At 37.6% G+C, this 24,498-nt stretch overlaps 1 protein-coding gene across 2 annotated transcripts in view; it reads right to left on the bottom strand.

Annotated features, from left to right (window-relative positions):
* PDGFD (platelet derived growth factor D) overlaps positions 1-23,299 on the bottom strand; it is a 227,325-nt gene extending 204,026 nt beyond the window's left edge. Inside the window, exon 1 of one of the 2 annotated variants that reach the window (XM_082410007.1) lies at positions 22,781-23,299. In XM_082410007.1, the coding sequence (XP_082266133.1) occupies positions 22,781-22,904 (124 nt within the window). In that variant the 5' untranslated portion in view covers positions 22,905-23,299. The remainder of the gene's footprint in view (positions 1-22,780) is intronic. The other variant, XM_082410008.1, reaches the window with a different exon arrangement.
* Between the last annotated feature and the right edge of the window lie 1,199 nt (positions 23,300-24,498).

Below are 24,498 nucleotides of genomic sequence, written 5' to 3'. Positions count from 1 at the left end.
TTAAATTAAAAATCCACTCTTAAGAAAACTCAGTGAGGAAACCCATGTTTACAAAGCAGTTATTTTAGACAGAAATTTGCATTCCAAGAGGTATCACTACAAAGCTTTTTTAAACAGCAAAATCCCTGGTTAGATTAATTTTGTTTTCCAGTTTTTACAATGCTTTGATTCTCCAATGGGATTAAAAAATTTCTTATGCTTCCTCCCAGACCTATGTGTATTATCAAGGCTCCATCTGGGTCCACAAGTGGTGTAAACTTATATATATGTACTTTTAAATTCTTCTAATATTTGACTAGGGAGAAACCTGCATTAGTTCTTTAGTTCCTTGCTACTAAGTGTGTGCTCCACAAACAAGCAGCATGGAAATCAGCTAGTAGCTTGTTAGATGCACCATATCAGGCTCATGAGAGACCTCCTGAATCTTCAGACTCAACATTTCAATATTATCCCCAGGTAGTTCATATGCACAATATATTTTGAGATGCACAACTTTAATCCATCTACCTTTCCTTCTCTGTGGTCTGAATGTGTCATTTCAAAATAAATAACTAAATATCTATAGCATTAAACATACAGTATGATTATACCACATATTGTATAGTACTTTGAATTTTTTCAGAGTACTTTTAAATTCACATGATCTCCTTTGATTCTTTCATTATCTGCTCTAACGATACCACAGAATGGTGTTATTTCCAATAGACAGATGACCCAGGATTCTGTAGTTCGTGAAAGTTGGCAGTGAAGCCTATGGCAGCTAATTTCTAATGCAGAAATTGGATGCACTGCACTGCGACCTCAGAGCATAACAGGGGTGGGGAGAAGGGATATAACTTCTAATGGAAATAGTTAAAAACTAAAATGAATAAAAGTAACAGGAGATACATGGGAAAAGATGAGCACCAGGTGCCCCAGGAGAAATTAATATCTGATAAACCATAAGGTTTATATGGATCCGAACTGAAGCAGAAATAAGCTCCTGGGACAAAAATTGAATCACAAACACTAAAAACTAAAGACTAACACCAACATTAGTGTAGAAGCTATTGCTTTCAACTGGACAAAGGATAATCCAGTGATTTTTCACTTGAAACAACAAACACTTCACATTCAATGACGTAAGTGGAACCAAGTGCATAATTCCTTGGTTAATAAAGAAAACTGCCTTCCCTGAAAACCAGTATTAACACTACATACAGTGACAAAACTTTGAACCCTTGCCATGTCTTAATAAATAACTTTCCCTGAACAAAAAAAGCAAAACAAATATCGGGATAGACTACTACTCAGGCTGATGTGCAAATTAAATCTTAATTAAACTTTTGAATATCAGAACAAATATAGCACAAAACTGTAATACCAATTAGCATTTTGTTTATCAGTCATTACCATAAACAAAGAGCAAATATAATCATGTTACTTTAATAAGGTCATAATTAGAGTAAATTACTTTAGCACAAAATGCAAAGAATCATAGCAACATTCACATAACAGTATTACAGTAGACACGACAAAAAGAGATTGAGCTCATTTACAATCAGTGTGTGAAAAATCCTGTGCATTAAATAATCCTCTGTGTCAAAAAGTATACTTTCTAAAATATAACGAAAAAAGGAAGCTTAGTTACCCTAACCCCTAAAGGAAGGAGTTCTCTAAGATGGTAACTTTAGAGACATTTTCTTCTTCCCCTTCCCTTTCATCCTTCAGGAGCCTCACCCTTCAGGGTAGTTAACCCCAATGCCAAACACTCTGGAGATCAATTCCACATTTCTAACTGCACCTCCCTCTGGATGTCATGCCGGAAACAGAAGCAACACATCCAGACCCAACCATCATTTTAATCTTCTAATTTCCCTACTGTTATTAATGTTTGTTAATGTTAATGTCCCTAACCCTCTCCCAGTTATCCATGCATTTGGAATTCTCTTCAGTGGAATCTAAATTACTGCTGAGATCTCTCCCTTCCTTTCTATTCTCATGGCTAACAGCTCCATGTAGGCTTTGGTGAGGTCTCACTATGTTAACAGAGTCCTATCTGGTTCTCACTGGTTCTCCCATCATTTTAACTTGGATGCCCAGGAGCACAGGGCCTCCGTGGCCTGGCCCCTGACCCTTGTTCGTTTCCCTCTCCCCTCTCCTCTGCACACTGCTGCTCTCCGACGCTCCTCCTTGTTACTGGATACGCCTTCTTTTTCCTGTCCCTACATCTCTGCTTAGTTTAGTTTCTCAGCCTGTAATGCTCTCCTCAGACTCAGCCTTTGAAAGGTTCTCATCTGTAGGGGGTTGAATAGTGGTCCCCCAAAAGATATGTCCACACTCTAATACCAGAAACCTGTGACTAGTACCTTATATGGCAAAAGATACGATTAAGTTTAAGACCTTGAGGAGTTTACCCTGTACAGCATTATTCACCTGAGTCCTACATACAATCTCAGCTGTCCTTATAAAAGGAGCCAAGAGATAGTCAACACACAGATGAGAAGGCAGTGTGACCAGAGAGGCAGAGTCTGGAGTGATGTGTCCACAGCCCAGGACAGCCAGCAGCCAAGAGAAGGCCGGGAACAGATTCTCCCCGAGAACCTCTGCTGGCTGTGCCACCCTGCTGGCACCTCGCTGTTGGGCTTCTGGCCTCCAGAACTGTGAAAGAATCAATTCCTGTTGTTTTAGTCACCAAGGCTGTAGTAATTTGATACAACAGCCCTAGAAAATATACCATTTTTATGGTCTGGTTCAAACACCATTTTCTATTCCATAAAAGGATTCCTGATTCTCTGGGGTTAGTAACTCTCCCTAATTAGAACTGTTACAGCATCATGTTTTAACACTTACCATATATAATTAACACTGCCACATTAATGATAGCACATATATTTAGATCATGTATGAACATATTTATGATATGTGTAACATACATTTGAACAGATAAATAAGTGTGCAGGTATGTGTATACCTGTGTATATACATATATGTAAAATGTTATCATGCATCTGGGTACATGTGTGAATATATACATAATATATAAATGTAGAGATGATCTCATAGATTGTTTAAATCTCCATCTTATCTACCTAGGGCAGTGCCTTACTAACAACAGATGCTCAGTAATTATTTGTCAAATAAATCAATGAGTTTTCAAGTCTTCTGTGAGTTCCCTTATCACCAAGTCTCCAAGTTCTTGATGTAGTTAAGTGAGAGTCTGAGATGTGATTGACCATGCTTTAGAAAAATGTAAGGCCTAAGAACTTCTTTGTGACTGGAAAGGGAAAGTGTTCCAAGAAGTGATGGTTATTCCTCGAAAATCGTCTAGAAAATGTAGACTGTCCATAAGTCACTCAACACAGCCAATGCCTTCTGTAGTAGCCAACATTATGATGCATCAAGGAGCAAAGGTGTGGGCCTTGCTACCGCATCTCCATTATGGATTCAGAACCACCTGCTGTCAGGGTATCCTGAGTGAGGCTAGGAAATCATTCCTGTAATGACAGGGAACTCTCCAGGGAAGACAGTGATATGTCTCACTGAGATCACATGGTCTTGAGATCACACAGCTCCAACAGCTCCCTGGAAGATGATGGCCTCATTTTTAGGGCACTATGGAGATTTTCTTTCTAGTGCATATTTCAAGAATAGGGTGCTGTTATCATTAATATTGTGTAAAGAAAATTAATTGCTTTCTCTACTAAACATGCTATTTTAAAAGGTCCACCATATTTTCATTTGTGATTTTTTTTTTTTTTTTTTTTTTTTTGGATAGGAAGCTGTACTCCTTTTGGTATTAGGAACACCTCCAGATCAGGAATTGTTTGCTGGGGCTGTTTTAGAAACTCATGAATTAGATAATAAGATTTATACTAAAACAAATGTCTATGCCAGGCCTATGCATTTCTGAACACACTGGAGAAGAGGAAACGTGAATTAGGGATCTTGAGTCAATGCTTATAGAATAAAGCAGAAACCCTGTCCTTTGTGGAATTCTTATTTGATACTGGCCTCTATGAAAATACAAAATCTGGCTGCTGATTGGATTTCAAAGATTTGGTTTCACCTATATATTTTTATCCTTGGAGGCATTATTTACATTTTGAGGCAATGTAAAGCATTTTGGGGAAGAGTTTTGGGGAACCACTCTTACACTGGTTCTGGGATGGAGGTCCCTCCCTCAGTGCTCTCTTGGCTTGTTTAGCTCAAGGCAGTTACTCTGGTGCCTACAATCTACTGGCCTTGAGAGTCTCCCCACCATATGAACTCCCATGGTGGAGAATCATGTCTCTTTTACCAGCACATCTCTAGCAGCTAAAGTGCCTGGTTAGATATTCAGTAAATATTCCGTAAATGACTGATAAATCAAGCAAAACTCACTTCCAAAGTGCTGCTTAAAATCCAGGAAAGGATTTACTTTTTTTCCTTGGTTACATTATAAAACTGATTTGTCTACTTTTTAAACTCAGTTAAGATTATTTAAGGGAGCTTAAGTTTCTGTTCTTTCTCTTAAGCCTAGTTTGTATATATTGCTTTTAGATGTTAAAGGAAGCTTTGATTGGCAACTCAGAAGTGGATTTCATCCTGACTTTCAACTTTATTTAGATTCATGTTTTATATACAGAAAGCAGATTGCTAAAAAATCAAGTCTCTCCTGAACAGGCTGCAAACTAGCTTGATCTTTGACTTAAAAATAATCCAGTAAGCTGAACACTGAAGGTGAAGATTATAAATAAAATTTTAAAAAAGAAGAAAAAAAAGGAACAATCACAAATTCTCAATTCTTATCACTACCTTTTAGTTCAAAATGCTAAAAAAAATTATAGCCATTACATTTGCCATAAAAAAGCCCAAACTGAACATAATGCTGGAGGGAAAGATAGACAGTATTGATGATATAATCAATAAGAGGTTGGTGAGGTCACTTTCTTTCATTCTTATCTCCAGTCTTTACTGAAATTGCCTGTTGTCATACCTAACAATAGACATGAGGCATCTGTGATACTATGGAAAGAGTAACAGATGAGAGGTTAGAAAACTTGTACTTGAATCTGATCCACTGTGTGACTTTCAGCAAGTCACTGCACTTCTCTCTGTGCCATGGTTTCATCAACCATACAGCAAGAAAATGGCCTAGCCTACCTCAAAGAAGCCTCCCAGCCCTAAAATTTAGTGAGCCTATGAAGTCATCATATAAACATGCTGTAGAAATAGCCATTACTACTACTTGTAGTAAGGTACAACTTTTATTATTTAATGTATACTCTGAAAAAATGTTGAAATGTGAAAAAACCCTGATAAACAACTTAATGCAGACATCTAAATACCCTATTGTTTATTAAGTATTGTTTCTTTAACATTGTGTTAAGAGCTCTCCATCTAGTAACTGATCTTCATATTCACTTTATAATATAGGTGTTTTTCTCTTTTTTGTTTATTTGTTTGTTTGTTGTTTTCAATCTCTGAGGTCTGAGAGGGGTTGAGTAATTTCCCAAGAATACGTAGCTAGCAAGTGGTAGGGGCAGGATTTCAGCTCAGGTCTTGCTATCTTTAATCATTATTCCATACAGCCTCTCATCAGGCTAGATTTCCTTTTCATAATAATAAATTTCATTAACCTCTGTTAGTATAAATTGGATGCTCTATTATACAATATATGTGTCTAAGACATTATTTTTCTGTATACACATTGGGAACCCTCTTATCAACATAGTTGAAACAGCAATGCATTGATCAATTTAAAACACCGGTTAAAATGGAGAGTTTTATATTTTATTTTAGCTTAAACATAAAAATGTGCATTCCAGTGACCAAGTTCTGATGAAGTACAAAGATCTTTTCTTTCGGTATGTCTCATACTGATAAAATCTTTGTAATATTTCTTGAATAAGCCATGTCCATAACTCATCCATAATTTCCAATTTTTCTTTCTTGAAAGTAGAAAGAAAATTAAATATACATATGAAGTAATTTATAGATGGAGTCCTTCAGGCTTCTTAGATTTATTTTATTTTATTTTCACTCTGGAGAATAGTTCAATTGTCTCACTCATACCTAACTCAACAACATATTTTTTTAGGAACTCATCATTAAAGCTTGGAAAAAGTATTCAATTAAATATTTTTGGAAACAAAACTCTCCTTTGTTTTGTTGTATCACACAATATTTAAATTATGTAATTACATTAATGTGTACAACTGGAAGACATATGCTTGGGAACAAATATAGTAGTCTCCCCTATCCACAGGGGATGCAGTTCAAGACCTTCAGTGGATGCCTGAAACCATGGCTAGTACAGAACTCTATATATACTCTGTTTTTCCTATATATACATACCTATAATAAAATTTAATTTATAAATTAAGTACAGTAAGAGATTAACAACAACAATAATAAAATAGAACAATTATAGCAATATACTGTAATAAAGGTTATATGAATGTGCAATATACTGTAATAAAGGTTATATGAATGTGGTCTCTCTCTCTCTTAATCTATCTCAATATCTTATTGTACACATTTAATGTGTTTCCCACCTTAACTAAGCACTTATTGTGCACTGTGGCCTTATCGTTTGCAGTTTGAGATGCAACAGTAAAACCAGCAAAATTTCATTTTCCTTCTTAACAATTTTATAGATAGAAGGTTTGTTCTTACCATAGATCTTAGCAACCTCAGCATATGATTTTTTTTCTTTATTGAGAACTTTCACCTTTGCACTTAAAGGAAGTACTTTAAGACTTCTCTGGCATATCTGAATTGCCAGCATCACTATTCTTGGGCTTTGGAGCCACTGTTAAATAAAATAAGGGTGACTTGAACACAAGTGCTATGATACCTCAACATAACCTATGATGGCTACTGAGTGACTAAAGGGCTTTGGACAAAAAGATGATTCACTTTGTCAGCGGACTACAGTGGGACAGCAGGAGATTTCATCATGCTACACAAAATGGCACACAATTTAAAACTTGTGGGCTTTTTTTAATTTCTGGAAATTTCCATTTAATATTTTCCCACCACAGTTGACTGCGTGTAACTGAAACCATGGAGAGAGAAACGGTGGATAAGGGGGGACTGCTGTACAACAGACCCGTGGTGTGTGTGTATATGTATATATGTATATATGTCTCAATCATGGAAGCAAAAATGCATACAAGGGAAGTAACACAAAAGCACTGCAATCACTGTGCTCATTAGTCTGTCAGAATGTTTTAAATTAAGACTAGACCATGTGGTTAAGCCAGCTCTTGGGGTAACGGAGTCCTGTTGTACTAATTTGTTTATCTGGTAGAAGATATTTTCACATTTCTTCAGAATAAACTCAAATGGCAAGATATGTACCTTAATACCAAGGAATCATTCAGATTTTGTGGGGTCTGACACATACAATTTGGGATGCTCTCTTTAAGAAAACTATCACTTTATATTATAAATATAAAATTAGGTAATAGGGCCTTGGAAGGGACCTAGTAAGGGAAGGACCCTGAAGCTTAAGTTTCATTAGCTTCCAAGTCGGTCCACCACTGCTACCCACAGACACCTTGCTCTTGCTTCAAGATTGAGCTTCATCTGAATTGCACTCTGCTGATGTTCATCCAATCATTTAGCAAATACTTACTGAGCATCTCCTATACACCTGGTACTATTCCAGGAGCCAGGCATACAGTAGGGAATAAAAGAGACAAAGTCTCTATCCTAACAGAGCTTAGATTCTTGGGAGGATAAAGAACATGCACAAATAAAAATGAATGATACAATTTCAAGTAGAGGTAAGTGAGAAGGGTGCACAAGGGCATGCTAAAAAAGTCACTGTTTTCAAAACCACTTCTTCACTGAAAACAAAAAGTGCCTTATGAATAAAAGTTTTTGCATAACAATAGAGTCATGCTGTGTCTTGACATAAAGAGTTGTTGAAGAGATTCTGAGCTCATGAAGCAGTGCCTTTCTTAGCCTTCCTTAGCCTTTCCAACCTTGGGTGTTTGTTTTGAAAACTAGGTACACCATGCTGAGGTCCTTCCTGGGATGAGACATCAAAATGGGCAACTCAGGTTGCAACCCCCACAGAAAGAAATAAATTTTACAGCAATGAGAGTTTTACATAACATCATTGCATATAAGCCTCTCACAGGAACACAATCCAATGAGATGTTTCTAAAATCAGTTAAGGAAAAAAAGTACATCCTTACAAGCCATTCTACTTGATAGAACACTTTTGCTTGCCCAAATTACAAACAGATTAAAAGGCCATGCCAACAAACACCCAACCAAAAGCTTGGTAGAAATATGTCACTTAGGAAAAGTAGAAATTATTTATATTTCTGTAATAACTTTTATTAATCACCTTTCACTTCTTGGCCACGGAGTAAACGAATGATAGATCTGAAATTTTAAAATGCAAAACAACAGTTTTCATAACATTTAATTTTCCTTAACAAAAAGGCATGCTCCAAATATATGCTGTCCAAAGCTTCTAAAGCCAAGGAGATATGGGTAATTTAATAAAAATCTGTACCAAATATATAATAGGTTAACCCCCTCCCAAACACCTAGCAGTATTTTGTTTTTTACAGATCTTTTACTGATCAGCCAGAAAGAGTAATTCTTTAAACTGGTCAAGTGATAAAAAGAGAATGTTATCATTACCTAAGTCAAATTAAGTTGTAAATGAAAAGGAAAACCAGTGCTGGTTAAACACAGCTTTTTTCCATCCATAGCAGAGAAATGAAGTGCCAGCTGCTGTTTTCAAAAGAAGCTTCTCAAATATCAGAAATTTTGCACCTGCATATAATATAAACTGAGTAACCCGGTTGACTGCAAGTTTATGAGATACTGCAAAAAAAATTTTTTTAAGAGTATACATGAAAATAAACAGAAATGTCAACTCTAACGATGTTGATATAAGAAAACAAAATATAAACCACATAAAACTTGCCCATGCTGGATTATTAATCCCCCTAAAAAGTGATACAGTCAATTTAAACATGTTGCAACAAAGAGAGGGAGACATAGTTTTCATAAGTTCAATATTTTTTTTATGTTGGAAAAACACCAGTGATAACTTGTGTTTGTCTACATAAATAATCTTAAGATACTGTGTTGTTCAAATCAGTAATGCCTAGCATCATGTGGTTACTGAGTATTTGCAATGTGACTAGTCTGAAATAGTATGTGTTATATGTATATATAAAATGCATATCATATTTTGAAGGCTCAATATGATAAAAATAATATAAAAAGAAATCAGTATTTTAAAAATATTTATTAAACATTGAAACAATAATATTTGGATATAGATTGGATTAAATAAAATATATTATTAAAATTAACTTCATGCTTTTCTTTTTACTTTTTTATATGGTTACTAAAGTTTTTAAAATAACATTGATTTGCATTATATTTCTGTTGGACAATGTTGGCCTACAGTGGTGAGAAGTGGGTTCAATCTGAGCTAAGGGAACTGGGCTCAGAAATTCAACTGGAATTCTCTGACTCTGTCCTAAACTTCAAATTTCTAATAATCCTAATATTTGCAACTGTGTCATCTAGAAATATCTATGTTCCATCACCTAACATACAATATCATCATTGCACTTACACATATCATATTACATCAGCATACTCTCCATACCAATAAGTACTCTGTGGATGGTAGCTATTATCACATGATTATCATATAGTTAATTAACAAAATAATTATTATCACATCACTTTCAACACTTTGCCCCAGAACTTAGTATAGAAACTGACACGTAATAGTCTCACGACAAACTCTGTGGCATAAACAAATGAATAAACTATGAGCCAACAAATGCATAAATGACATATTTAGGTTAAGGGAAAATTTTAAGAATCAATGAAAATATGATGAAATAGGATCACTGTCCTTTTCATTATGTCAGGACTTAATCTTATCTGAAAAATAGATAAGATTTGGAACCAGAATTTCCTAAATATTCTGACATGGAACTAGGGCAGAAGTAAGGCTTGTCTTACTAGAGAATTCTCAAAGGCAGAGATCAAAATGCACCATTAAAATGTCGATACAGCTTTATTGGCCAATGAAATTTTACAGTTAGAAAACTGCTCAACAAGTAAGCAGTTCAACCATTCATCTTTCACATCAAAGACCCTTTATTAGTTTCCTGTGAGTGCTGTAACAAATTGCCACAAGTTTACTGGCTTAAAACAACACACACTTATTCTCTTAGAATCCTGGAGGCCACAAGTGTGAAATCAGTTCAAAGAGCCAAAATCAAGGTGTTGGCAGGGTCTTGCTCCTTCCGGATGCTCAAGTGGAGAATCTGTTCCTTGCATCTTCCAGCCTCTGGTGGCTGCTAGCATTCCTTGGCTTGTGGTCGCAGCAGCACTCAAATCTCCGTTTCTGTGGTCACATTGCCCTCTCTTCTGCCTGTGTCAAATCTCCCTAGGTCTCTCTCCCATAAGGGCATTTGTGATTGCATCAGGGCCCATTGAGATAATTCAGGATAATCTCACCTTTTCAAGATCCTAAGCTAAATCACATCTGCAGTCTTTGCCATAGAACATAGCAGTTAGGTACCAGAATTAGGACATGAGGGTCATTATTCAGCCTCATACAGACCCCAATACATAGTTTTCCAATCTGCCCTAAAGCATTCACTAAAAATGGTCATTTTTGTATACCACTTTGAAATTTTTATTAAAGCTGGATGAACACAACCACATTTTTTTAATGTGGAATTATGTGGCTATTGCACACCCATAACTGATTACTGCTCTGCATCTAGGTAGAGAGCTGCAGGTTTCATGTTCCTACACTTTTACATGCTCACCACTCTGCCCTGTGTCTCCTTAGGATCTCAGAAACTGCAACGTTCAGAGAAGATGACTTCTCACTTCTGATATTATAATAATGCTTTTGTCCCCCAAAGTAACTTATTTTTGATAAACCCATTCACCCGACAAGTAATGAGGAGTCTCTAGGGACTTACTGCAAGTCTAGAGTGGCCAACTAGCTGGCCATGCACTCAAAGGAAATTTGTCAACCAGTGGCTGTGCACATGCAACTGTTGTTCAGAAAATGATTTTCAACTAATCAATGTTTCTAAATTGGACTTTCAGGAATTTTATACATGCAAACTAGATGAGTAAAGGGTACAAAGTAGTAAAATGGTCATGTATTTTCAACATATTTTAATTGTACTTAAAATTTATTGATGTCATATGGACTATAATAGTTATATATTAATGACAGATTACCATGATTTGTAGTTTATTCTTTTCAATGTATTTGGAAAATATAAAATTTCCCTAGTTGAACTGACATGCCCAACCAAGAGAGGGAGTAAAAAAAAAAAAATAGGATGCACAAAGCTGTCTTTTTTCTGCTGCCATCCAGTGGTCAAATAATCATAGTGCATATCACATGTTAAAAAGTTAAGTCTTCCTGGGTAAGTAAGTGAGCCCCTATATTAGTTTTTATGGTTCAGAAATATTTAGCCTAAAATCTAAAGCCAAGAACGTATGACTCCCAGTTCTAAAATTAAAAGTTACTTTTCTGCTCAAATCTTAATTGATATAATAATAGTAATAGTAATAACCAATAAAGGATTTGTCTTTCAATCTTCAAATAGTACTGTGCTCACCAACAGCTTAATCAATATCATTTTTTTCTGAACTAAATATTAGGATAGATGATTTATGGTTACAATTTGGTCAACAGGACAAAGTATTTAAAAAAAACAACAAAGTAACATGATGGCGGACACAGATGGCCCGGTCTTACCCTTTGTTTATTCCCATGAATACTTTATCTCAACAACTGAAGTATAAGCTTTAACAGAGTAGAGAGTGTGCCCTAGGTTTAACTGTTTCTGCCTCAGTGCTTCATCCAGAGATTTGTATGTAGTCAGTACTCAATAAATATTTGTTGAACAAATGAGTAGTGTTTATGTTTATTGCAGTTGGGTCTGGTGAAAAGTAGTAAACTAAAGAATTGAATGAAAACAATATAAAGCCACAATGGCTCTTCCTGGGGTATTTAAATAATCTCCGCATATTCTGTACTTAAACTAAATTCCAAATAGCTCTCACACCATCTCTCTCTCTCTCTTTTTTTTTAATTAGCAACTATCTAAAAATCTTTTAATTCCATGTTTAGCAACTTCATCTATGGACTTTTTGTTTTCATAGGAAATATATACTTTTTTTATTCCATTCAATAGCAACTCTCTTATTTAATCCTCAGTAAAATACCGTGAACATGTTCTCTCTCTGTAGATAAATCTTTAAACAGAACGGAGATGCATTACTCTTTCCTTAGCTTTCCACAGTCAATCATCCTGACTGAACCTTAAGACTTGTTTCATGATCCTTAATTTATTTCTTTTTCTTTCTTTTGAACTTTTATTAAGTAGTGGGAACTTCACGTAGAAGTACTCAAATACTAATTCTGGAAAGGAAAGGTATACCAAAAAGGATTGATTCTAGTCAGAGTATGTGTGAGATATTTTTGGCCGGGGTGTGGGGTGGGGGGTGTTGCGTGGGGGAGAAACAGTTGAAAATTCTCCACATTTCATTGATATTAGTCCAAAATTAACCCCAAAGTGTCATGCTTATGCCTAAGGCAGCAGTCTAAAAGTATATGTGATCTTGAAATTTTCAACTAAGTCATTTAGAAATGACCAATTCTTCACACCAAGCCACTGTCTATAATGGCTATGAAAGCACTTTGTCATGTTATAAGAACTCTAGGAATATCAGCTATTAGTATTATACACCCGCAATCATGAATACCACTTTATTTTTTTTTGACTTTTTTTAATTTTTAATTTTTTATGCAATTTTTGAAGGTTACTTTTCATTTAAAGTTATTACAAAATATTGGCTATATTCCCCATCTTGTGCAATACATCCTTCAGCCTATCTTACACCCAATAGTTTGTACCTCCCACTCCCCCACCCCTATATTAACTCTCCCTCTTTCCCTGGTAACCATTAGCTTGTTCTCTATATCTGTGAGTCTGCTTCTTTTTTGTTATATTCACTAGTTTGTTGTATTTTTTAGATTCCACATATAAGTGGTATCATACAGTATTTATCTTTCTCTGTCTGACTTAATTTCACTTAGCCTAATGCCCTCCCGGCCCATCCATGTTGCTGCAAATGGCAAAATTTCGTTCTTTCTTATGGCTGAGTACTATTCCACTGTACATATACACCACATCTTCTTTATCCATTTATGTGTTGATAGACACTTAGGTTGTTGCCACATCTTTGCAATTATAAATAATGCTGCTATGAACAATGGGGTGCATGTATCTTTTTGAATTAGTGTTGGTGTTTTTTTCAGATATAAACCCAGGAGTGGAATTGCTGAGTCATATGGTAGTTCTATTTTTAGTTTTTTGAGCATCCTCCATACTGTTCTCCATAGTGGCTGCACCAATTTACATTCCCACCAACAGTGTACAAGGGTTCCCTTTTCTCCACATCCTTTTTTTTTTTTTTAAACATCCTTATTGAAGTATAATTGCTTTACAATTGTGTGTTTGTTTCTGCTTTATAACAAAGTGAATCAGCTATACGTATACATATATCTTCATATCTCCTCCCTCTTGCGTCTCCCTCCCACCCTCCTTATCCCACCCATCTAGGTGGTCACAGAGCACCGAGCTGATCTCCCTGTGCTATGTGGCTGCTTCCCACTAGCTATCTATTTTACATTTGGTAGTGTATATGTGTCCACGCCACTCTCTCACTTCGACCACTTACTTTTAAAACATGATAGCACATAGTTGATTACTTCATGTTCACTGTGCATGCATTTCATGCAAATGAGTGCTTCTCTATTACCTCCCTCCTCTAGATTTCATCCACATGGATATTGTACAAGCTCCTAAAGCTTAAAGTATCCACAAATTAATTTTCTATCTTCATGACCTTCCCTCATCTGTTCTTCCTCTTCTAATCCTTATCCTGTTCAATAATACAAACAGCCATCCAGACAATTAACAGAAACCTTACAGTCACCCTAGATTCAGAGTTTAAACATCCTTGCTCCCATTCATTTACAATCTGATAGGGCTCATGTGGCCCAAATATCAGTCATAAACAGAAGACAGTGATTGGTTGATTTACTGACTCTTCAAACCTTATTGAGGAGAAGTCCTATGTGCCAGGCAATGAAACAGACAATGAGGTGCACAGCTTCATTATATATAACAAGTATGCGCACATCAGCAGATGGCAGATTTGTAAATAAATAAGCACCATGGAAACATTGGGAAAACAAAGGAGTAGCCAATTCTACCTAGGGAGGATTGGGAGTCAGAAAAGGCTACATAGGGTGGTGCAATTCCTGTCTAAAATGTGATACCTGGTCAGCACATTCACTCAATAGTTCATTCAAAAACAATTATGTTGTGTCTGGAAGAAAAACAACAAAAGGATTAATACTGCTAAGGAATTCACCATTGGATGAATAACCCAATATTTAAAAAAACTGATAATTTCACCCTGAGGCCTACTGAATTGGAGCATTTCCTTTAAGTGCCAGTGGGATCACCCATTGCAGACCTCAAGAAGTGAAATAAAAAGACAGATCAAAAGCTCAATAAACAGCAGAAGCAGTAAAAATAGATTTACACATCATTCACATATAAGTAGCAATTGATACTTTGGAAAAAATTAAGATCCTCTTGAGACTAACAGTGAGGAAAAGTGAGAAGATAAGGCTAAGGCCAGAGCCTTAAGGGCAGACATGAAGATGAAGACTCAGCCAAGGAGACAAAAAAATAAATAAGTAAAAGAGCACTCAATGATATAAGGGAAAATTTCTATGTGGTTATTCAATGTCATATTTCTATAGTATAAGTATTCTGTTTTTTAAATATTATAAGTTTATATATATGTATATGTACATATCTACCTCCAAAATGCTTCAATTGTAGAGCTTGATAGGTTATAATATGACATTATTTTTTAACTTTAAACGTTGTTTCTTTTTATATTAACAAGATCCCAATTACATTCTAAGATTTTTCCTACTTCTTTCACTATTCATAACGGTTACAGGGACAGAACAAAACATACGATACACTTTTTAAGCCTTTTCTAATCTTGTTTCTCCAAAGAACCTAAAATAAGTACTGTGTTAATTCTGGCTTTATTTCTATCACCATTTCAAACTTACATTTAGGAATAGTTAAGGCAAAGGAGGGGTAGTGTCAAACCAAAGGAAGAGATCATTTCAAGAATGATCACAAAGGAGGCTACAGATCACAGTGACCTCACCCAGAGTGGTAGGGATGACTTCAAACTGCAATGGGTAAGGGAAACAAGAAGTAGAGACAGTAAGGCATGGTGAGACCGAAGAAGTTTATATGGTGATAAAATGAAGAAAAACATTAAAACAAATTATATATGTTGTGGGAGAATGCAAAGACACTTAAACATATGTGTGGGCTAACAGGATGGAGACAATAAGAAGAGAAAGTTTAAATACAGGAGAGTAGTAAACTCTGTGGGTTTAGGGCATGGGTTTGAAGGAGTCAGAAAGAGGCGGAATCCTGCACAGGAGAGAGACCAAGAGCACAACACCCTCATGCACGACTGAACAGAGTCTAATTTATAAGAGCACTGCTGCCTCCCTGATCCCGACATAGTATTAACACTAATACCAGTTTTACACTGTTGTTGTTGTTTAGCAGCTACATCATTTGTTGAAGCATAAGCTGTGTTCAACTAAACCAGTTAGAAGATAAAGATATAGACATATCTCTATCTATCTATCTATCTATCTATCTATCTATCATTCTATCTATCTATCTATCTATCATTCTATCTATCTAGCATAGCATAAACTGAAGTTAATTCAAGTTATTCCATTCTGTAATTATGCAGTTGTTTTTATTTTCTAACCAAAGAACTAGATTTTGCATTTATCCCTGTTGAATTTCGTTCTGATAGGATCAGCCCATCATTTCAACCTAAGAGCATGTAGATTCTCTAATTCAGCAGTCAGCAAACTACAGCCTGCAGGCCCACTGCCTGTTTTTGTAAATAAAGTTTTATTGGAACACAGCCACACACATTCATTTATGGAATTCCTATGGCTGCTCTCATGCTATAATGGCAGAGTTGAATAGTTGCAACAGAGACCTCATGACTTTAGGAAAGCCTAAAATATTTACTATCTGGGCCTTTACAGAAAAAATCAGCCAAACTCTATCTAATTCAACCTGTTAACTATTTTTTCCAGATAAAGTATGCAAGTAAATGTGTTTTCTGTGTCTTCATTCAAGTTATTCAGAATCCTGAACCCAATAGGGTCTAATCCAAAATGCAGATAAAAATTCCTGTTCACCTCCCTTTTGGCTAACACAAATCGATTAGTTATCACTAAAAGAATGATAATAACAGTCCATGATTATCCAGACTATAATTTGTCTTTTCCACAAGGTTGTCATAGTACGCATTGCCAATTTTCTGGTTGAAATCCATATATACATAAGCTAATACCACTTCCAGTTTATGATCCTGGTAAACCTATTAAACATACAATCTAAGCTTTCCTTTAAGACTCAAGAACATCCTCTAAAATCATCAGTTTTACTGGGCTGTAATATAGTACTTCCCTGGTGACATACGGAAAGAGGTTAGAGACCATTGGGACTGCTATAACAAAATTCTACAGATTGAGTGGCTTAAAACTACATATGTATTTCTTAGAGTCTGAGAAGCTGGGAAGTCCAGCAGATTCCATGTTTTTTTGCTGTCTCCTCATGTGGTGGAAGAGGTGAGGATATCTCTGGGGTCTCTTTTATGAGGGTGCTAATCTCATTCATGAGGGCCCTGCTCTCATGATTCTAATCAACTTCCAAGGGCTCCACTTCCTAAGATCATCACACTGGGGGTTGGGATTTTGACATACAAATTTTGGGGGGACACAAATAAATATTCAGTCCATTGCAAGCTGGAGCTATTCTCACCTGATTCAATAAGAAGCCTAAGCCAGCTGTGCTTGCTCAGGTCTTATGAATGCTTTTTGAAGCCTGAAAAAAGTAAGAGGAAGCAGGAAAACTACTAGCTGTCACTTCTCAAAGCTAATAGTGTGAATATATCGAACCAGTCCTGTTCTCTATTCTAACACCATGCTCTTGCTGTGCTGTGGACAGGGAAACCACATATGCAAGTGAGATAGAACTACATGGAAAGTAAAGGAAAAGGGTATATAAGTGTCTACCACAGGAACTTTATGACCTCATTTATACACATTGTGACACTGATTTGGCCTTTAAGTGGATCTGTTGCACATATATTAGTTCATTTGGTTGCATTTTACATAGCTGAAGCTGCTGAATAGTGAAATTCTGAAAAAGTAGGCTCTTGCTATAGAGCTTATTAAATGTTTCAGCAAAATGCAGAGCTTAGCAGCAGCTTCTCACATCGGATCTGAAATGACTTGTTCAAAACTAACACAGCATATTCAACCCATTCTCAGAGCCCACACTCAAGAACTGTCACTGAGCTCCCTCAGTCCAAAGAAGGCATGCTAGATTTCAAATTTCAAAAGTCAAGAGTCCTAACATACAAGGTTTCAAATCACGTTTGGCTCATATTTATAGTCAAAGTACTGCACCCAAAACTGTCCATCTTTATAAACACTCTACAAAAAGTGCTCAAGTAAAAAACCCCAAACTTGGGAAAAGATCACTCTTCATAATGAAGGACAGCTCATGTGCTATGACCTCCCTGTCTGCACACGGCACAAATCACAAAAAACACAGTATTAATCTATTAAAATTAAAGCTAATAAATGAATGTCAGCATATCAGGGTGAAGAGCAAAGATATATTACTATATTCATCATCAATGCTTGTAAGAAACAAGGCATGCTTCATTCTTATTCTGAAAAAAAAATTCTTGGAAGAAAATATTTCTTCCTGTCTGTGCACTTTTGCACTTTAGTGTCTCACGGGCTTATTCCTTTATTTAGGACTTACATTTGGTCCTAAAATACTATATGGGGAGTCAGAACATTTTTGCTGCAGCATTTGTCTTGGATTCTTTCCTTTTGCTACTGTATATCATCCCCCTGTAGCTTTTTGCTGAAACTGTCCTTCACGTAAAAGTTATATAAAAAAGTCCCTTTCAAAATTGCATAAATTCTGAAATGTAAAACTTTGAAATAACTTAAAATGTTGTCAAACACTAACCAGGTTACCTCTGTGATTTACATTACCCTAATGAGACCTCAGATCCAGTTAATAAAATCCAATATCTGGCATGCTGCGCTGCAGAGGGGCTTCCAGGGTGAGGGGACCTCACTGATATCCAGGCACAGGGCACTTTAAATTTAGAAATTTTGAACTAGGCTCCTATTTTAATACAGGAAGAATTTTATTAAAATGTTCAGCTAATGCCTTTTTACACTAATATCATTTCAGCAAAGAAAGTTCAAGAGTAAGTTCCAGAAGGAAGATGATTTGCATCATGACTCAGCTCTCAAGGACAGAGACATAAATGTCTATATCCTCCAGACTCTCAGAATGACAGGATTCTCTGAGATCACATATGCTCAGGAGTCCCATGTAAGTGACTCTGGGGACATTGCTCCATTGTTTGACATTGTTCCATTGTTAGCACTTTAATAAACAATAAAGGTTTGCTTTCATTTGCTGAAAGGGAAAAATCCTGTATTCAAAAATCACTGTCATTCAATGAACACACAATGGTTATTAGTATAACTCACAACCTTATGGCATCTTCCACTATACACTGTGGAGATATCTGGCTAAACTCACCTCTTTAAAAGAACTTCTATTAAGTAATATAACCTATGGTGGCAAGTCAAAGCCATGTTGCATTTAAAATATGTAATCTCCATTACGCTCTGTAGCCTTAATACACTTAGAGTTGAACAGAAAAATATAAATACAGAAGAACCTCAGGTTTAGACACTAATGTGATTCTTAGCTTTCAGACACTTTAAAACTAATTTGTTTAAATTACCCTCTGTCTTATTTTTGCCTTTCCTTTAAGCTCTGATCTTTGCACCAAAGTCAGTGTGCTGTCATCAATGAGGACAATAGAAACTGATGTTATTTAAGAAATAAGCTGGACCACTTAAAAAAGAATCTCAGACCACAATTACTAAAACTGCAGGCCAATCACAAGATAATGATAATAGACAATAGACAATTCAAGTCCTGGCATACTAAACAACAAAACAGAACTATATTCAGAATAATTTACCACCAACACCTGTACTTTCTGAAAGCAAAAAAGGGTCAAGAAAATGAAGAGTGCATCTGTAATCTTAACCCCATAAGCAGGAAGTTCTATCTAGTTAGATTTAAAAATAAGTAAGCAATACTGTCAGTTAATTGCTACCTTCACACTTCTTGATTCACACTCTGAGAAATACCAGTTGTGGCCAGTTATTATAACAAAAGCACCAACTGCACAGGCACTAAAATAAAAATATGTAGATGCTATTGCTAAAGGAAGATTTTCTCTGTGCTAAGAGTTGGATCAGGAATGGGTTTCAAAAGTAAATCAGTTTGAGAAAGAATAACAAATATGATATAAGGAAGCATAAATACTCAATTAAGCACTGCAAACTGTTATATTTTAATTCTTCTTGGCTATAGAACCTATTAGTTTCCTCCTGGAGACGGACCAAATTCAACCACCCTCTTCCTTGGGTCACCTTTTGTCATTCTGCAAGTGCTGGCAAGGGCTCTACAGACATCCCTTTTAGAACAAGAACATAATGTGATGAAGAGTTCTGAAAGGCCAGGAGACTGCAACAGAGCAGCCTCCTACACTGGGTAGAAGGAGACTATCATTTACCAACCTTCACACTCTATCTCCAATTCATTTCTTAACTACTTCAGTTACCTGGAGCTATTAGGTACTGGGAGACCAAAAATCAAGATTTTGTATCAGGCTGGATAGGATCCAACATACCTCATGCCAAGAACAGGGGATTCCTGTCATCATTCTTCCTTTCTTAACCCCAACATTAGGCAGCAGCTAACAGGGTCAGCAGAGACAAAACGATGGCCCTCAAGTGTAAAGACAGTTCCGTCATTAGATAATGGTTTCGAAACCCCTAGTAAGGGCCATATCTAATCTTTTGTTAGACTTCCTACAATTTGTAATCTGAGGGCCAGGTCTTCTAAGGACCCTAAATTAATGTTTGGAAACTTTTATCTTCTATCTTCCCCTTATTGTATTCTCTGTTTATGTCCTCCGCAAACTTATACCCTGTCTTAATCAGATCAAGAGTATTGTCCCCTTTATTGAGCCATTAAGGAACTTTGAGAGAGCAAGTTTAAAATGTCTGGAATCAGAAAAAGGGTTTAATTTAATAAGTTATTACTTTCTCTCATCAGCTCAATTGTTGCCATTAAAATTTCCCAGTGGATGTCTAAACTTTTTCAAAGACCCTTTATTCTTACTCTCTCACCAAAACTCTACAACAGTGTTTCTCAACCTTTTCTTCATATCATCACTCCCCTGGTTAAGAAGCCGTTTTAGACAGTCTTTTTTTTCTAATCACATCTGCTCCCTATGAATTGCTAATACTACAGATGTACTGAATATCTGTTTATATGTACTGACTCTTTGGAGGACCACAAACCATTGTAATTTCTAAGACTCTTTTTCACCTCCTAAGATCCAACTGCTTTCCTTTGGGGCAATATTACCGTTTTTAGAGAATGTCTCTCTATAACTAGAATAAGCTGCCTTTTGAAAATTCCCCCAACTAAAAGTTCATTATGAGTGTTAATTATTTTTACTCTGTATACAACAACTTTCTTTTAATCCAACTACCTTTCCCCCTTTCCTAGCCTTGTTTATAAATGAGATTGACACTGAATTAAGTACTGAGCAATCTGAACTAATCAAAGTGTGTGTGTGTATGTGTGCTGTAACTGCATAACAGCTCTAGCTAAAATATGAAGAAATAAATCCAGGGTAGTTTTCAAATTTTACTAAAATAAAGCATTAGCACTTCTCGTATAGACTAGATAGATATACAGAGTTTTAACAGCAAAAAGTAAAATGAGATTATTCTTTTCCAAAAAACAGAGATATGAGCTGCGTGACTTGGTTTTAGTCAGAATCTTGGGTTAATGGGCAATGGTTACATACTTTTGATTTTCTGTCCTTGATTTCTTGTAACTCATACTTGGGAGGCTAAGGATTACAAAATTACCGCTATGAAGTCATACAAATTATAAATGGCCTTTTACTCTATGTGGCTGAAAGGGCACATTAAGTGCAAACATTAACAAATCTAAAAACTCAGTGAGTAGAAGATTGTCCCTGGTGGAAACATTAATGAGTGAAACAAAGCTATGAAAGTTTAGTCTTGAGCCTAAACCTTTTTTTTTAAATTAATAAGATAATTTTGTGCTTACACTAAGATGAAGAGTTATCAAAAATGCACTGCTAGCATATTTTACACAAAATACTGTGATAAGGTAATTCTATAAATACAGGGTGACCTTCTGCCTGGAGGTTACTCTGTGCCTTCCCTGTACCCCCTCCACTTCAGATGACTTTAGCACACTGAAACACACAGCATACTTGCCACCAGAAAATATAATAAAGTTTTTGTTTGTTTGTTTCAAAGCACAGAAGCCTTTCAGTGATGTCCAAATTAAGGACATACCAAGAGAGAAACTGATAAGAAAATAAGAAGGCTAATATGTAATTACCAGAGGTCAAATGTTGCCAGCTCCAAGAGTGAAGCCATTAAGAATAGCTTGGTGATCTCCTTAGGAGATCTGTTAGAACTTTAAGCAAGCAGAAGGAAAGAAAGATATTTTTGATGAAGGGAAACAAAACAAACACAAAAACCTATGGGTCAGTTCAGGTAGATGGCGGAAACAGCTGCAAATTATTGGCAACATCAGCTGTACTTGAGAATTCAGGAATAAATCAGACCTTGGTGGAGGCCCAGAAAGTCAATAAACGCAATTAAAATCGCTGGGATCCAATGACCCAGGTGTCCTCCATAGTAAAGGAAAACAAACAAGCCTGCTTGGGACCTTGCTTAGGAGAGCTGTTTAAAGAGCTTTGCTTCTTGCAAACAGTTGGAAAGAATTCTATGCAAGACAACTAATAGCAGAAGCCAGGTCCCCCTGGGATACAGATAAAACTCCAAAAGGCATTTTTCTCCCAGACTCTGAGTTTCTGAGCCACGCTGAACTCCACTGGAAAAATCACTCTGGGGATGAAAAGGGCAACATACTGCACACCGCAGTCTCCTCAACATAAATAATACATAAATAAGTTGTCACTCTGTTCCAGCTATCATTTCCTCTGAAATGAATCATTCCCTTTCCCCACACTTAAGAAAAATAAAAATAAATCACCCAGAGAAAGCCACTCTTGAGTCCCTCCACCTATCACAAATGCCCCATCTATCCGTGTTTCCAGTCCAAAAGGTTAAGAGCCTGACCGTGTTGCGGCGCAGCCTGCAACTTTCTTCAACTCTGGGATCCTAGCATCAGTTGACTGTTGGACACCAAAATGACTACTCTAGGGTCAGGGAGATGAGCCACCTGACCTATCCGATCCCCTCAGGCATGCGTCCCACACCCCTCTGTCCATTCCCGAAGAAGGGGCTCTCTCGGGACTGGAGACAGGACCCGACCCCTCTTCCCCCTCCCCCCCCCACCCACCCATACACACAACCAAGGTTCATATGAAAGACTGAAAAGGGGTGTGGGACAACAATGATGACAACAAAAAATGTGATTACTTAATTAAAAAAAATAAAATCTGAGTCTCTTACCATCTCGCCTGAGGTTGGCGTTGCGCAAAGCTTTGATGGATGCGCTCTGCGGAGTTGCAGAAGTGTCCCGGTAGCTGCAAAAGTTTGAGCAGACTAGCGTGTAGACAAGGATGAGCCGGTGCATTGGGATCAGCGACCTAGGGACAGCGTCGCTCCAAGAAAAAGCCGGGACAGGCTCCCAGGACCACGCCGCGCTCTGGCCCCCACGCTCGCCCTGCGCTAGCCCGGGCCGCCCCGCCGTGCTAGTCGCCGAGCTCTCCCCAAACTTCCTGCATGCTGAACTTTCCGCGCGCGGGTGGCGGCCGCACTTCCTTGTGGTGCTGAGAGTTGATAAATGGTGACGGGACAAACAACAGGTTGACGTTTGTTCGCCCCCTCCGGTGGCCGGCAGCTGCAACACAGGCTGCAGGGGGCGGGTGGCGCGGCGTCCCGGGCGGGCGAGCAGAGAAGCCGCGTCCTCGGCCCCAGCGGCGGCGGCGGCCCCTGAGCTGCGCGCACTCGGGCTCCCAGCCGCGGCGCGCGCACAAGGCTGCCTGGGTCCGGCTGAAGCCCGCTCTGCCACTGAGCGCGCCCTGTGTGACCGTAGGACGCAACTCTTCCCACCACTCTGGGCTTAACCCTAGAGGTTAGACCAGAGGGACAGCGGGGAACAAGAAACAGGGTGGCCGGGAGGAAGTGGGAGAGGGTAGAATCCCCAAACTTCTCCAGAGGTGATGGGCTCCTCCACCCATAAGACATGGCTCCTGCTTGGGTGATGGTGGGGTTTGGGGAGGAGGACTGGAGTTGGAAGTTTGTCGTTTACAATAATCAAGATCAGATTCTACTCAGTCAAGATTTTACTAAGTGAAAAAGTGGAAGAGCTCAATAGTAAATGAGCTTGTTTCTGAGCTTCCTTTGAGCTCCAGTAGGTGTGACCTTGGCCAAGTCAAGGTTAATTTCTCAGGGAGAAACACAGCCTGTCCTTCCTATCTCACAGGGCCCTAGGTATGAGAGGTGCGTGTGACCAAGTGTACAGTAAATCCTCAAGGGTGTTGGTATATGTCCCACCCCCACCCCCTGAAAAGTAGAAGGGGCTAGAAGTTGGGTGGGGTTGAGCCAGGACAGACAGGAAAGTTGAAGAAGTTGAGGGGGGATTGTGTTGTATTCGTGGTCCACAAAAAGAGGCAGGGAACAACCAGGACTTTGGGCCTCCCTACTCTGAGTGTCTGGAAGCTGGGCGGTCCAGAGGAACTGCCTCTGGATTCCAAGAACTTCTAGATCATGCCTCTATCTCCCAGGGGTAGGGGACTATATATGGAACAGGAGCGACTCAAGACTCTGCTGCTCACTAGCCTTGTCACCTTAAGTCATTTGACCTTTTGAGCCTCAGTTTCTTTACTTAAAAAAGGTGAGTAGTCATTCTTTAGTTTGTATGGTTGTGGTGAGAATTATATGAAATAACTTTAGTATTTTGCTTTGTTTGTAGCTGAATCCAACTCCAGATTTACATAATTTCTCAGCTGCTCAAGGAAGAGACATTTTCCAGTCTCTTTTAGGCCTTTCAGCTCCTGAAAGTCTGGGGTATGAGAATATCTCTGTATATGATATATAGAGAGAGCTGGAAGCCCTGAGAAGCCTAGGAAATTCAGGAAAATTTAGACTTGAGATTACACCATCCAAGGCTGACTAATACATGTGTTCTTTCTACATACTCAAAAATTAATGTGGTTTACCTCGGC

The sequence above is a fragment of the Balaenoptera physalus genome, assembly GCF_965194825.1.
Source record: "Balaenoptera physalus genome assembly, chromosome: 10".
Lineage (NCBI taxonomy): Eukaryota > Metazoa > Chordata > Mammalia > Artiodactyla > Balaenopteridae > Balaenoptera > Balaenoptera physalus.
Note: the sequence above shows the minus strand (reverse complement) of the source record. Positions and strands in the feature narration are given on the sequence as shown.